This window comes from Pempheris klunzingeri, chromosome 10, assembly GCF_042242105.1.
Source record: "Pempheris klunzingeri isolate RE-2024b chromosome 10, fPemKlu1.hap1, whole genome shotgun sequence".
NCBI lineage: Eukaryota > Metazoa > Chordata > Actinopteri > Acropomatiformes > Pempheridae > Pempheris > Pempheris klunzingeri.
In genome coordinates, this window is record NC_092021.1 from 22087763 (window position 1) to 22102437 (window position 14675).

Below are 14675 nucleotides of genomic sequence, written 5' to 3' on the forward strand. Positions count from 1 at the left end.
ATCAGTCTGGTGGTTCTGCCTTTTATGCTCCGGATGTGTTTGCCTGATGGCAGCAGTTCGTGGAGAGGGTGTGAGGGGTCCCTGACAGTGTGCAGTGCGGAGGGAAGGGAAGGGAAACTCCGATGACCCTCAAGGGATGACCCTCGGCCCTTTCAGCAGTAGCATGCAGAGTGAGGTCGCCTCTTCCATAGTCCTCTTCAGTGTGGACAGCTGAGCCTTCAGGTAGGGAAAGTAGTGAATCAGCCTCACAAACCGCAGTAGACGAAATCCATGGAGAACTGACAAACTGCCATCGCCACTGGCAGTGACTTCAACAATACTGAAAACCAAGAACAAACTAATTTTGATACGCTGTAGGTGTCTTCTGTCAGCGAAGAGAGATGGAGATGGAGAGAGAAAGCAAGAGAAAGGGCAAATGCAAAGAGGGGATAGGTAAGAGTGATAAGAAAAGCAATCAGTACAAAGTAAACAAGAAAGAAAAGTCATCAAACCGCTATCTTTGTAACTGTCAAACAGATCCATTTTAGCTCTGAGGGCTTCACCTGCTCAGGTCTATCAATCTCCTTACACTGAAATGTACAAAAGCCTGGAGTAGACCAATGATAAGCAGACAGAAATATTTTGCTCCAAGGTGACAACACTGAGAAAAACCACAAACATGATCCCTTGCTTGAAGCATTTACTGTTGACAGCTATCTCAACCTGGAGTTGTTTCAAGGTGTGAACCTGGAGGATGGGGGAGTTGGTTCAGTGACCCCCTCGCTCATGAGGCAACAATGCTGTTACTGTTACTGTTACACTGTCCAACAGTGTTGAGTAGAGACGGGATTTATGGCTGTTTGAAGGGAGCCGTTCCTTTCAAAGAGCCGTTCAAAAGAGCCGTTTTAATGACTTTTCATCAAGGAAACAATCACTGGTAGCAGTTGTAAAATAAGATTTGGTTCAGAATGATTCAAACTTATACATATTTATTCTGAAATATTGATTATAATTTCATTTGGCTTGTGTTTTCAGTGTAATCATTCCATGAGATTGTGCCGTACCAACATGCTTTGACAGTGAGATCACTATTTTGAATTTTCCCTTCATCTAAAAAACTTTGTGGCACAATAAAAACTACGCAGGCTACAGATAACTTCCATGCAAAATAACTTTAGCGTGAAATTTTCCACACATGAACATTTTAACAATACAGAAAAAATATGAAAATGATAAATAAGAATATATATTAAATAATATAAATAAAACTAGAATAAAAATTAAGACATGATACAAATGTGAATGCATAATCAATAAGATTCAAAAGACTCGACTCGTTCGGCAAACACAAAGTACTTTTGTCATAACAAAAGCCTCAAAAGTGGAGTGTATGTATTTTATTTTATTTTATTAGTGTCGAGTGAGTCATCACACCAAAACAGACGATCTTTTCCAACAGCCATTTTACACTGAATCTCCCATGATGCACCGCTGCTGTCACAACAACACTTCGCCATTTCAGATGCAGGGGGGCCGAAACTCCCGCGAAGAATTAGGTCAATCAACCCAGCGAAGGTGCCAGACTGTGGCTGTTTCCTCTCCATCGTCAGACGGCTTCGTTATTTTGTTCAGATGCGTGTTTGTTGGCGGATGCGAATGAGTTTTTCCTGCGTGAGTCCGGGCTGAAGTTGTCAAGTCGGTTGTCGGATTTCGCTGCTAACAGCTAGTAAGCTAGCTGAGTGTAAACAACAAGGTAGGATGGGTGGCCGAGCTGCAGTTACATCTATCAAATATCTCAGCATGAAATGAGCTGTAGATGAAGCCTTGATTATTATATGTGTGGGTTATTTTAGAGGCTTGTTTGTCCTGGAATTTTGTTTTAAATAGCGTTAAAAGCGACGTTTCTCCTGTATCGTTAAATCAAGCTAACTGACGCTGTCGCTGCTTTAGCTAATGTAGCGCTAAGCTATTTCTCGTTAACTCAATTTAATCCGAGCATCGATTGCAGCTATTTAAAATTGATTTGGATGTTTTAATTCTACGTACAACATCAATGTGTTGACGATTACCTGCTTAAGCATGGCCTCCGGCTAATGTAGCGTAACGCCATATCATATAACAGACACGTTTACTGTGTAGATTAAAATCTGTATTTTATTGAGATGATACAACAAATTTAAACAGTTTTGCATCTCTTATATTGATCGTGAGTTCATTTTTCTCACATATTCAATAAAGACAGAAATACATATAAAACATAAGCAAAAGACTGATTGAAGAATGATTGTCATATACTTATGCAATATACAGCTGAATATTGATTTTAAAAAGTAAACACCATTATAAAAACTAAGAGTGCAGTGAAGGAGTTACAAATGAAAGCACACATATATTTGTTTTAAAATACCAAAAACTGTAGGTAGGAGAGTTTATTCTCATAAGAAAGCAACCCTTTATTTAATGTTGTTTTTAAATGTGCAAAGACTGCAAATAAATAGAAAAGTAATTAAAAAAAAAAAACAAATCTATCTGTGGGAAAGACTGGTGCACCGTGAGCAACAACAATATTGTTCAGCTGAAGCCTGAAAAATCAAATGGATGTTCCAGGAGGTTTAACTGATGTGTTAGATCTAACAAGGTGGCGATCAATCAGTCAATTCAAATCTTCTGCCAGGATGAGATTATGTGTATCTATTCTGGAGAGAATTAATTAATTGCAAATTGAGTGTTTAGAGTGGTGTTTAGAACAGGCAGCCTAAAACAAAGTTGTGGTTAAACTAAATTAACTTTTTAATCAGTGTAATTTTGCTGTGAAGGTAAACATCTCTGTGCCTTGCAGGGCTGTAACAAGCACATTGTGTCCATTTTTCAGAATGAAGCGGATGAAAGGAGGAGAGGAGGGCAGCAACAGCTCCCCCAGTGAGAGCCCGCCGGAGGCTTGCAAGAAGGTGCGTAAGCAGATGGGTGAGGAGCCCGAGGCAGCTGTGGCCAATCAGTCACCGGACAGTAACTGGTCACGGCTGCCACAGGAACTCCTGCTACACGTCTTCCAGTACCTTCCTCTGCTGGATCGGGCTTACGCCTCTCAGGTGTGCCGCGGGTGGAACCAGGCTTTCCACATGCCCGAGCTGTGGAGATGCTTTGAGTTTGAGCTTAACCAGCCCGCCAGCTCTTACCTGAAAGCCACACATCCAGACCTCATCAAGCAGATCATAAAGAGGCACTCCAACCACTTGCAGTACGTCAGCTTCAAGGTAAGGGTGCAAAAGCTGTTGTGTCTCTGTCAAAATCTGCGTCCTGATTCTGGGCTTAAAAGTGTTTACAATTTGTGAGCACCATCTGGTACACAAATGTTGTGTTTTCATGTTCCTGAAATGACATTCAGTCTTTGTTTGTGCTTGCCAGGTGGACAGCAGCACAGAGTCAGCAGAGGCGGCGTGCGACATTCTTTCACAGTTGGTGAATTGCTCGCTGAAGACCTTGGGGCTCATCTCTACAGCCAGACCCAGTTTCATGGAGGTTCCAAAGGTATAACTAACAGAAACACGAGCACTCTGGGTCTTTATAGTATCCTGTTCTTCAGATTTACAAGGAAGATCAGAGGGGCTGGTGTCGGTCCAGTCAACAGTTTGATTTTATTATACATTGCCTTCCCATGATGGTATTCTTACAGCTGTGGCTGAGCTTGTTAATAGTTGGTTGACGGGATAGTTTTAGTTTTCTTATCTGAGGACGGGGCTGAAAAGCTGCGTCTTCATGGACAAGGACAAGGATGTAATTACTTCCAAGACCTCTGGGACACAGGGTGTTATTTTTTTGCAGCTTTTATTTTGTCTGTCTTGATGCACTCTGAGAGTCTCTCTGAGTTTTTGAATGATACGGCCATGGGAAGCCAGTTAAGCCAGTCGGTTAATGACGTGAAGCATTATCATCATTGAAACTTGAAACTTTCACACACACACACACACACACACACGTAGAGGCTTTGTCTCTCCACCCTCTCCATATCCCAGGCTTTAGGAGACTATTTATAAGGATCAGTTATCCTTTGCATGCTGAAGTTATTTCTGTCTCTGGGAAACGGAGCCAATGAAAGTGATGCACCTGGCTGTTCCCAAAGATATTTTGGTTTCGTTATGTGCATTAAAAACTGGAAACTAAGTGTGTGTTATAGAGGTCGACCGATAATGGTAAAGATATAATAAGATACAGTAACTATTGTTTTGAGCAAGAAAAAGCCAATAGCTAATCAACTGTCTGATTAACCACCCCCCAGTTTAGGGTTTACATCCACGTCCAGACCCAGGATTAGAGTCACAAATTCAGTATCTGACCAAATGTGAAAGTTATGACGTTGAATAATGGCCAGATACGTCTTTTTGCTGAACTAAATGATCTCTTTCTCTGGATTCTCTGCTTGTTTGTCGGATTTTGGGATTTATCTGGTAAAATCCTCTGTTTTTACCGCTCTGGACTTTAGACACTGTGTGCTAACTAGCCCCGTGCTCTGCTCACTTTTCCACCGGGATGCAACGGCTGTCTGTTTGTAGCCAACCTTGGCACTAAATTGTGCGCAGCCTGTCAAATTAGAGCTGTTTTGAGTCACGGGATGGGCTCTGCTGATCGTCTTTTTGTAGAGACCAGTGATCAAATGATTTAGAGAGAATATCAGCAGTTAATGATTGGTCGCTGATTGATCACAGCACTCTTTATCCACCGTCATTCCAAGTATGAATGATTCAAATATGGCCACCAAAAGCTGAGACCTGACATTTTGGTAGCCACTTCAAAAGAAGCCACGCTCTGACCGCGTTATAATTCATTGTGCCATTTTTGCCCTTCCACAGTCTCATTTCATCTCAGCTCTGACGGTGGTATTTGTCAACTCTAAATCGTTGTCTTCGCTGAAGATTGATGACACACCAGTGGATGATCCATCTCTGAAGGTGTTGGTGGCCAACAACAGTGACACTTTGAAACTACTGAAGATGAGCAGCTGCCCTCACGTCTCCCCAGCAGGTACAGCGGGCGCATAGAGTCCTGTAGTTGTTTCGGCGCTGAAGCTAAGAGGAGGCAGCTTTGATTTCTTGGTTTATTTAATTGCAGTTGGTTGATAATATTCAGAGCAAAATATTTTCAAGCCGTGCCAATCTTACACAGTCAAATGATTTTGATTTCCTGTTTTGAGTCACAAGGCTTTGAGGTTTTCCCATCCAGTGGTTTATTTAGAGCCTGTAATTTTATTGACCGCACTCATGAAGTGTTGTCATCTCATGTGGGGGGAGTGGCAGACGTCACATGATACAGTATGAATACACTTTTATCCTGTTTCTCCCTCTTGCGCACATTTTCCTGGAACTGTCCTTGTAGCTCTGATATTAATGCTAATTTAACTGCAACTTAGTTGGCAAATAAAGGAGACCTTTTTAGGAGCAATGTTTTCTCCTCTTAGCTGCCATCTTTTCAGGAATTCTTTATCCCTTTTGGAAAATTAAAAACTGGATGTCTAAAAGAACAATCTGTCCGTGTTTGCAGGGATCCTGTGTGTGGCAGACCAGTGTCACGGGCTGAGAGAGCTAGCACTGAACTACCACCTCCTGAGCGATGAGCTCCTGCTGGCCCTCTCCTCGGAGAAACACGTCCACCTGGAACACTTGCGGATCGACGTGGTGAGTGAGAACCCCGGCCAGCACTTCCACACCATCAAGAAGAGCAGCTGGGACGCCATGGTGCGACACTCGCCTAAATTCAACCTGGTCATGTACTTCTTCCTCTATGAGGACGAGTTCGGCCCTTTCTTTAACGAGGAGATCCCCGTCACTCACCTCTACTTCGGCCGCTCAGTCAGTAAGGAGGTGCTGGGCCGCGTTGGCCTCCACTGCCCCCGTCTGGTGGAGCTGGTGGTGTGCGCCAACGGCCTGCGCCCCCTGGACGAGGAGCTGATCCGTATCGCGAAGCACTGCACCCAGCTGTCAGCCATCGGCCTCGGCGAGTGCGAGGTTTCCTGTAGCGCGTTTGTGGAGTTTGTCAAGATGTGTGGCCGGAGGCTCTCCCAGCTGTCCATTATGGAGGAAGTGCTGATTCCAGATCACAAATACTCCCTGGACGAGATCCACTGGGAGGTTTCTAAGCACCTGGGCCGAGTCTGGTTCCCAGACATGATGCCAACCTGGTAAAGTGAAGCCAAAGAGGCACAAAGAGCTCAGTACATCAGGTTTGTGGTGTGGAACATCCATGGCCTCCATGTTTGCATTGAAAAGCCTTTAAATGCTCAGCTGTAGTGCCAACATGGAGAGCATAAAGATGCTGAACTCTTGTGTTGAGTGCCGGGCAGGGATGTGATGCAGCACCTGACTACGACCCAATGTTAATCTGACATACAAACACCGTAAACATCCCTACTTGTTAGCTTCTAAATGGACTGTGGAATCTTGTTTTGCCTCGTCCAGAGACTGAATTCGCCAGGCAGCCTCTTCACATAATTAACAATCAGCACACTGACCAGTGCAGGTGGGAATATTTGACTAGAAAAACCTTGTTTTTATAACTTCAAATTGAGTTGTAACTTATACGGACGTTGTAGCCTGGCTATGAGGTGTGTGTGTGTGTGTGTGTGAGTGAGTGTGTATGCAAATGTGTGTGTTTTAATGGGGTTTTTTTTTAAACATTTGTGGAGTAATTTGGGATGATTAGATGCACAATTGCATGTTGTAACACTACCACTAGGCCTAGGTAAATCCAGTCTGAAATAGCGGCTCTGCACTCTGTAACACACGGCGTTGGACGTTTCCAAATGGCTGCGATGGTGTTTGTACATAGTATGTTTGACAGAAGGTGTTTTGTCAGGTGTCGGCAAGACCACCACGGCCACTTAATCTTGCAGAGGAGTGGCAGGGTCCTACACCTAATTTTAAACTAAATCAAAAACAGAGAGAGCAGCAGTAGTGTTGACGACGGCTTGCTTTTTCCTCCTCGCCTCAGCTCAGTCACGCACCAGGAAAGAAAAGGAAAGATTGTTGAGAATGTTAGAAGCTGGCCAGGAGAGAGACAGACATGTCTGTATATAGGTCTCTGTCTTTTGTCACGTGAAGGTGTACAGTGTTGATGTCATGGATTTTTATTCTCTCCAATTTATGCAGATGATTTTTTTTTCTTTTTCCTGCATTGCACATCAATTGGCTTAACAAATTAATGTCTCGGATTCTGTACAGCTGTAGGTTTTCTAAGCACTTTAGATGAATACCAAATGATAGTCAGGACAAACAAAGTCCTTCCGCCCTAATGAAAGCATGGAAACAATCTTTGTAGTACTCCAATTTTTCTAAGTTGGACCCAAAGTCTAACGATGATTATTTACACTGTGCTGGTGGTCTGTTGAATCAGATACCAAGGACAGTATATTAAGTAATAAAGCTATAGCAATAGCTAAATAACTCTATGTAAATATAGATGGTCTGCAGAAATGAGGTAGATACGGGTTAGTCTTTAACCTTCATGGTCAGATTGCTTTGTAATAATTTTGTAGACTAGTCTCTGCGGCTCAAAATGCATGCTGGGAACTGACCCCTTGTGTCTCTCAGGTGCATTAAATGATATTTCTTCTATAGGTTTCAGTCGAATCTTCTATTTGCTTGATCAAGCTCTAAACCTGTTGTGAATATCTGCCCTCCTATCAAGCCTGTGTCACCACGTCGTACATTCAGGAGAGGACGTCGTGTTCGTCCCGTCGGTACGAACACCTTTATTCGCTAGCGCTTCTGTCCACAACATCCATTCACTTCAGTTGAAAGAGATTTGGCAAGTCAGATGAGTGAAACAAAATTTTTTCCTTTAAGAAGGAAGTCCAATGGATCTGTATATAAAACGCTGTGTGTTTGATTATTACAAATAGAAATGTACTTGTTTATTTCACCCTGTCAGGGTTTGATGTTTCCTTAGCCAACAGCTTGTCTTTTATAAAACCAGAGTGCGAGTTATGCTTTACTAGTTGGAGCTTTTTCATACTGTAGTCACTAGAGAAAGTAAGCTGTGTAATTTATTGATATGGATGCTGCTTTTGTCATTTGTGAATTTCAGTTATACAAAAGAATCAATCGCTATAACCAGCAAGGATACCAGCAGTAACATTAGTTTTTTTTGGGGGGGTTTTGACACATTCATTTCTGTCAAATAGGATTTTGTTTCATGCAGATGCCACTGCTGCAAACTTATAATCATTTATCAGCACACAGGAGAGACTTTAATAAGAAATCTAATCCAAAACAAAATTGGGCTTAAAGTTACATTCCAGTCAGTGAATCGTACCGTGCACTCTTTAAGGAGAGAAATACCATCGTTTTTGTCTTAAAATAGAAAAGATGGTTCGATTTCCAGCAGGACAATGACACGAAAAACACAAAGAGGTTGTTCCTGCACCTGCTTAAATATCAGGGGAATAATAGAACTGCATGGCTTTCTCTCCACTGTCACCAGATCTGAATCCTACGTATCATGTTTCTGGAATGGAGAGAAAAAAAAAAAGGAAAATGTTCATCAGCATCACTTTTAACTGAGATCTGCTTTATTAAAAAAAAAAAAGAAGAAAGAAACTTAAAAATAGAGAAATCAGATTGTGTAAATCTGCAGAAACGGGTAGAAGGTGAACCAAGTAATGAGACATCGCCAGTAAAATCACAATCAAACCCTGTGACTTATCTCAGTGTGTCAAAGGTTACATGATCGTGTCATAAAGAAATATAATTTAACTAAATCCATATTTTCCTAAAAAGTTAAACAGGTTATCAGTAGGGAATAAAAAGCTATTGGACAACGCTGCACAACTTTGGACATTTTGGGGATTTTTTTTTCTGCCTTTAATCCGAGTCTTTCACGTAGTCAGACAGTAAAACAGCCTAAAACCGACACGCTTCTTTCTGCAGGCGCTTCTTCGTATTATTGGGTCGAGTTAAACTAGTCCGTCGGTGGTTCTGGTCTCTAACACTGAAGTAGATAAACGTGCTGATCGTCTAGCATCTCAATGGTACAGTAACATATCTCCTCAGATTTACTTTTCATAATCTGTGCAGCGCAGTAAACGGTTGCCGTGACGACAGCAGCTCTTTAAAGTGACGGTTGTGTCTCAATACCGTTTTGTAATACTTTAATCAAACCTCGTTGTTTTTACTGGAAAATTCAGATGATTTAGTTTAAACCGGTTTCACTTACAAACTTTGTTCAGAGTCCTCCAGCGAGTTTTATGAGGAGTAAACTGGTGTTGACAATGCTGTCCTTTAGTTTGGCTTCTGTACGGCAAATGCTTTGTCTACTTTGCTTTACTGGTCGCCTGTCTTGAAATTTAAAATGATTGTTTCGGACATGTGATCTCATACCGGTAATAAAACTTTGTGAATGTACTCTTTGCTTCTGTCGTTTTCATTATTTTCCAAACAACTGAAAAGAAAAAAAGTCAAAACAAGTGTATCTATAGTTAAACTGTACACATTTAAATCAAAAATATTAATTTATCAAAAAGTGATATTTTTAGTCTTTATATTGGAAACAAGAAGAAAAACAACAAATCTGGGAAAACACTGCAAAACATTCAAATGAATGAAATAATCTTAAGTCCTATTACTGTAAATTTTAGATGCTTTCAGTATTTGGAACAATCTTTATTTATTATTTGCAAAATGTTTTTCTTCGATTCATTTTTTTTTTTTTTTAAAAGCTCCATTGTGTCTAAATATCTGTGTAGTTTTCAGTATTTAGGCGCCTTAGGAAAGCATTTGAGCTCTGCTGAACTGCAGAAATGGTAACTTATATCTTATATATATCTTATATTCTTAGCCCGTCCCATTCATATAAAGAATAACGGTCTGCTTTGTGTTGATTTTCTTCTCTGAGACGTTTGAAAAATCTAGATTTGTATCACATTCCTGATAAACAGCAGCACAGAAAAGAGCAGCGAGCACTCAAAGGACGTCTCGTCCATGTCGGCTTTAAACCAAGCAATGAACCAACAAATGCACCGAGGAGGAAGACTGCAAGTAAACAAAGATGGATTTTTAAAATTATTACAAAATGATGAGTAAAAGTTTTATGAGGAAGGAAATGTGTGTATCAAGGATAGATGGTGAGAAACACTGAACTGTAAACAAAACTTTATTTACAAGAAAACTCCGCAGGGCTTTAACCTTTAACTGTCTACTTACGAAGATCATGACTGAAAGCTCTAGAACAGGTACTAAATGGACTTTGTGGTGAGATTTTCTCTGCTGCTGCCTTCAGGGTTGAAAATGAACTTTGAACCTCGACAATTATTTTGATTGTTTAAGTCATCTATCAAGCAAAAAGGCCAAACTTATGCTGCTTTTCTGTTTTTCATTATTATTGTTAGGATCTTTTGGATGATCAATTATTCCAAAAAAAAATACAAAACAAAAAACTGCTGAATTATCAATGAAAACTATTCTTGCACTGGATTAACGCACTGCGGTAAGAGAGTTCTCTATTACGGCAAAGGCACCTCTTCATATGTAATCTGCACGTAGGGAGGCTTCATCGGCAGATGCCAGTACTCGAAGTTGTAGTAGAGGTAGAAGCTCTTGTCCACAACGACCTTTTTATAAGCCTCCAGCAGACTGAAGGCAAAGTCTGTGAACGACTGGTGTGGTCTGAACGTGTGGTAAAATGTACGGATGTCCATCGCCAGATTCTTCAGGGCGGGCTGTCCGAATATGGCGCTGTCGTTCCCGAGGTAGGTGGGCTCTCCGCTGAACAGGTAGATCTTAGTGTAGTTGGTCTGGGACCTGCTGGACAGCCTGGCTCCCAGCTCGCTCAGTTTCCTGTACGTGCGGTGGACAAACTGGGAGCAGTCGTAAGACTCAAACCACACTGTGGCGTTCGGGCTGGGGTCAGAGCGAACCGTCCACGTCTCGTAGTAGATCCCAGTCTCGTTGTCGTCCTGGACCCACTGGGCCATGTCGTTGAACTGGGTCCCTGGAGACAGAAAGCAAAAACATTTTCAGCCTCTGAAGCCGGGATGGCAGGCTTGACATTCATTAGCTCTGAGTGGTGAGATGTTTTCCAACTCTACAAGTACGTACGTTGCCTGGATGAATGAAATTAATCTACACTGACAATTAAATTCACACCTGCAGCTGGAGCCTTCAAAAGGATGATGCTAATTATCAACCAATCTTGTGAAAAGACCAAAAACACCTGTGGGAGCCATTTCTGTTTAATTGTTGACATCTTTCATGACTATTTTGGACACTAGGTGGCACTCAAAAGGTGACAGGAAGAGGGAGAGCAGACAGGTGGACAGACAGACCGACAGGAACTAAGCTGCACGCTGAGGAAAACCCAGTTTGTTCATGTCTCTGGTGAACCTCCTTAATAAACTACAAAGAACCGTTCTCAACCCACCTGTGGAGTCATGGCAACAGAAAAAAGGACTTTCCATTTCAATGTGTCCATCAGTCTCTTAACACTCTTCATGACTTCTCTGTCTACAGTGAACTACCCAGAGACAATTAAAGACGTAAATCTTTAAAAACAAATTTAGTTTCATTTAAACATTAAAATGTTATTTCCTATAAAAGCACTGTAGTTCTATAACTATCCTGTTATATAAGAGTGAACAGTGCAGTGCAGGGACTATTTTCAGCTCCAGATTCATACACATTTGGTATCTAGTGTATGTGGGACTGGCTACATGAGGCTTAAACTACACAGAAAACACTAGTTAGCAGGGTCAATTGATTGTTTTGGTCAATAAATGGGATTATTTGGCAGTAATTAAAAAAAGTAGGTTATCTTTAAATGATGCTGGATGTCAGAGTTCCAAAAAACAAACCCACTCATACGGTGCTTCAATTTTCTTTTGGTCTCTATGAGCAAAGATCCAACATGTGACGTCCCACCTGTGAGTTCTCCGATTTTCTCCAAGGTGCCGTTTTGCGACCAGTGTAAGTCATCGATGCCCTCGAAGAAGCAGGCCGCTCCCTGGTTGCACCAGAAAGGCGCGAACACCTCGGGCCTGAGGTGCGGGAAGGTGCAGTTACCCAGCTGAAACAGCTCATACCACTCCATGGTGTAGTTGGCCCCCGTCTCTGAACTGCTGAACCCAATGGCATCATGCATGATGTGCTGTGAGGCAGGCAGAAAGCAGTGTAAGGGCTCTGAGAGCGGACAAGGGGGAGGCTGGTACAGCTGTGTTTCTATCAATAAAGTCGTGAGTTGCACTTCCATTTTCTCAGCCTGACTATATTTAATTTCCTGTCTGTGAGACCCAAAGTCTGATGTGAATACGGTCGTGTAGAAAGTGTTCAAACTGATGACAACAGGACTCATGTACTCACAAACTTCCCCAGCAAATCTCCATACTTGAATTCCCACACAGGAGTTTGTAGTCGATAAACTGAGACGGCGTCGCTGTCCCTCACGTAGGGGATCCGTCCGTCCCGGTCGCCGGTGGGACAGAACGGGTACAGAGCGTCACAGTAGGCGTCCACCGCAGGCCGGCTGTCAAAGCGCCTGTCGATGAGAAAGTCAAGAGACGGCATTAAGTCATTGGGAGCTTCTTCAGGTCGGATCGGACACCTCTGGTACACTGACTATCTAGACCACGTCCAAGCAGGTCTTCAAATATGAAAAGAACAGACAAGAAAAGTGACGGTCGATCAATACCATGTTTGATCGGTCCCAGCAGAACAGTTATCAATACACTCTGACCTGATCTGGACCATAAATATTATCACTGACTGTATAAACACCTTTGATTGCCTTCATTCTATTTTATGTCGGATGTTGTTTTTCTATTTTTATAGATCTTATAATTTTATAATCTTTATTATTTTAGGTGGGACTTTATAAAAATGTGTTACTTTTGTTTTCACAAATAATGAAAGATTTTCCTAAATATGACCCAATTTATTTATATAATCAGACTATGATCTTTTTATGCACCAACACACTTTACATCTTTTTATATTTTGCTGTGATGTTTTGTAAGAAGTATCTTGGAGATTTTCTCACATTGATTGTGCACATTTTCTGTTAATGAACAGCTCTGGTGAAACAGGAACCCCAGACACCAACGACATTTAACATTTATTTTGTAGAGTAGGGAAAGTCTTTGATTGTGTTGTTCAATAAAGCCTGCTTTCAATCAATCAATTAATAAGTCAATCAATAATCACCAAGCTCATGAAAAAAACATAAACTACACGTACAATTGTACTATTGTTGAAGCACAAACTCAAAACTTGTTGTGTCACACGTCTCTAAAATGAGATTTCTCATGCGGTCATGCAGCGAGACGCTCCAGATTCCAAACTCAATAAAGTCACATGAACGCAGCAGCCATAACTTTAAGTGATCAGATAAAGATCCACTGTTGCTTCATACCTGAATGTAGCAGCACACAGATTCTTCCACACTCAGATAAAGTCTATCTGACAGCTGAGGAAATGCATAAAATCTACATTTGGCAGAGCTGGAGAAAGAAACCAGTAGAATTTCTTTATTCAAGAACTTTACTTCAGGGCACTTTTAACGTCCTTTAGTATTTCCAGTTTCTGCTACTTGATATTTCTACTCCACACATTATTATTATTATTATTATTTCACAGGCAAATATTGTACTTTTTTTCTCCACTGCATTTATTTGTAGTTACTATTCACGCTGCAGATTCACATTAATAATACAACACATGATATTACTATATCAGTAAGACTTGATCGCTGGGGAACAAGCTGTCCAGCAGAATACAAATATATATATATATAGAATATATATATTAAAAAATTAGGTCAATCAGCTGCACTGCTTAACTAATGTACACAAGCATGCATCAATTATCATAATCCAATAACACATTATTCTGATTATTTTCCTTTTTGCATAATGAGTACTTCAAGTGTATTTTGATACTAACACTAATGTACTTTAACTTTAGTTAAATTCTAAATGCATGACTTAGTTTACTTGAGTGTTTCTGCTATTTTAACTGAAGTAAAAGATCTAAATTCTTCTAACACCACTGCGGAACAGAAAATCTAACTATAACAAACTAAATTATCTGGTTTTAAGACGAGAGAGAGTCTCCTGCAGGCTAAACTTCCTGATTTTGTGTGTGTCACATGACTTCATCATACCTGTAGGGAACCGGCCACTGCTGCCGTCCGCTGCTGCTCAGCTCAGCCGCCACAAGAAGCAGCAGGAGCGGCTTCAGACTCACCGCAGCCTCCGTCTGGGTCATGTTAAAGCCTCCAGCAAGGGCAGAACGACGCAGAAGTTAAGGGGGCAGCTTTCCCATGATCCTTCCCCTCAGCACTGACTTCCTCATTACTGGTCACATGGTTTTGTTGATGAAATCACATGACAGGAAGAAGAGAAGAAGATCACGTGAGAGTAACATCGTGCAAAATGTGAAAATAAGTTTATAAAAACAAAATATATGCAGTTACAAAATATATAGATATAGATGATACGTGTGTTAATATATGTGGGTTAAGTTAAATATAGAAGTAAATACACAACAACACCAATAAACAGAAATATGTTTTATTTAGTTTTTGCCCATTTTTCATTTTATTTATTCATTTACTTACTTATTTTCTTGCTTTTTATATATTATATATTCATTATTATTATTATTAGAAACAAAAAATAATACAAATTTTAAGAATCTAAAAAACAAATTATGTCCCTA

The 14675-nt window shown here is 40.9% G+C and overlaps 2 protein-coding genes across 2 annotated transcripts; one reads left to right on the top strand and one right to left on the bottom strand.

Moving 5' to 3' along the window:
• Positions 1 to 1499: 1499 nt before the first annotated feature.
• fbxl3a (F-box and leucine-rich repeat protein 3a) lies at positions 1500 to 9363 on the top strand. Its single transcript, XM_070837765.1, has 5 exons — positions 1500 to 1732; positions 2852 to 3233; positions 3385 to 3507; positions 4827 to 4998; positions 5515 to 9363. Exons 2-5 carry the CDS (start codon positions 2853 to 2855, stop codon positions 6153 to 6155), a joined length of 1317 nt encoding a protein of 438 aa, XP_070693866.1. The 5' UTR covers positions 1500 to 1732; position 2852; the 3' UTR covers positions 6156 to 9363.
• A 484-nt stretch (positions 9364 to 9847) lies between these two features.
• On the bottom strand, positions 9848 to 14278 carry cln5 (CLN5 intracellular trafficking protein). Its single transcript, XM_070837766.1, has 4 exons — positions 14119 to 14278; positions 12321 to 12495; positions 11883 to 12108; positions 9848 to 10956 (listed from the first exon to the last, which is right to left on the bottom strand). Exons 1-4 carry the CDS (start codon positions 14220 to 14222, stop codon positions 10469 to 10471), a joined length of 993 nt encoding a protein of 330 aa, XP_070693867.1. The 5' UTR covers positions 14223 to 14278; the 3' UTR covers positions 9848 to 10468.
• Between the last annotated feature and the right edge of the window lie 397 nt (positions 14279 to 14675).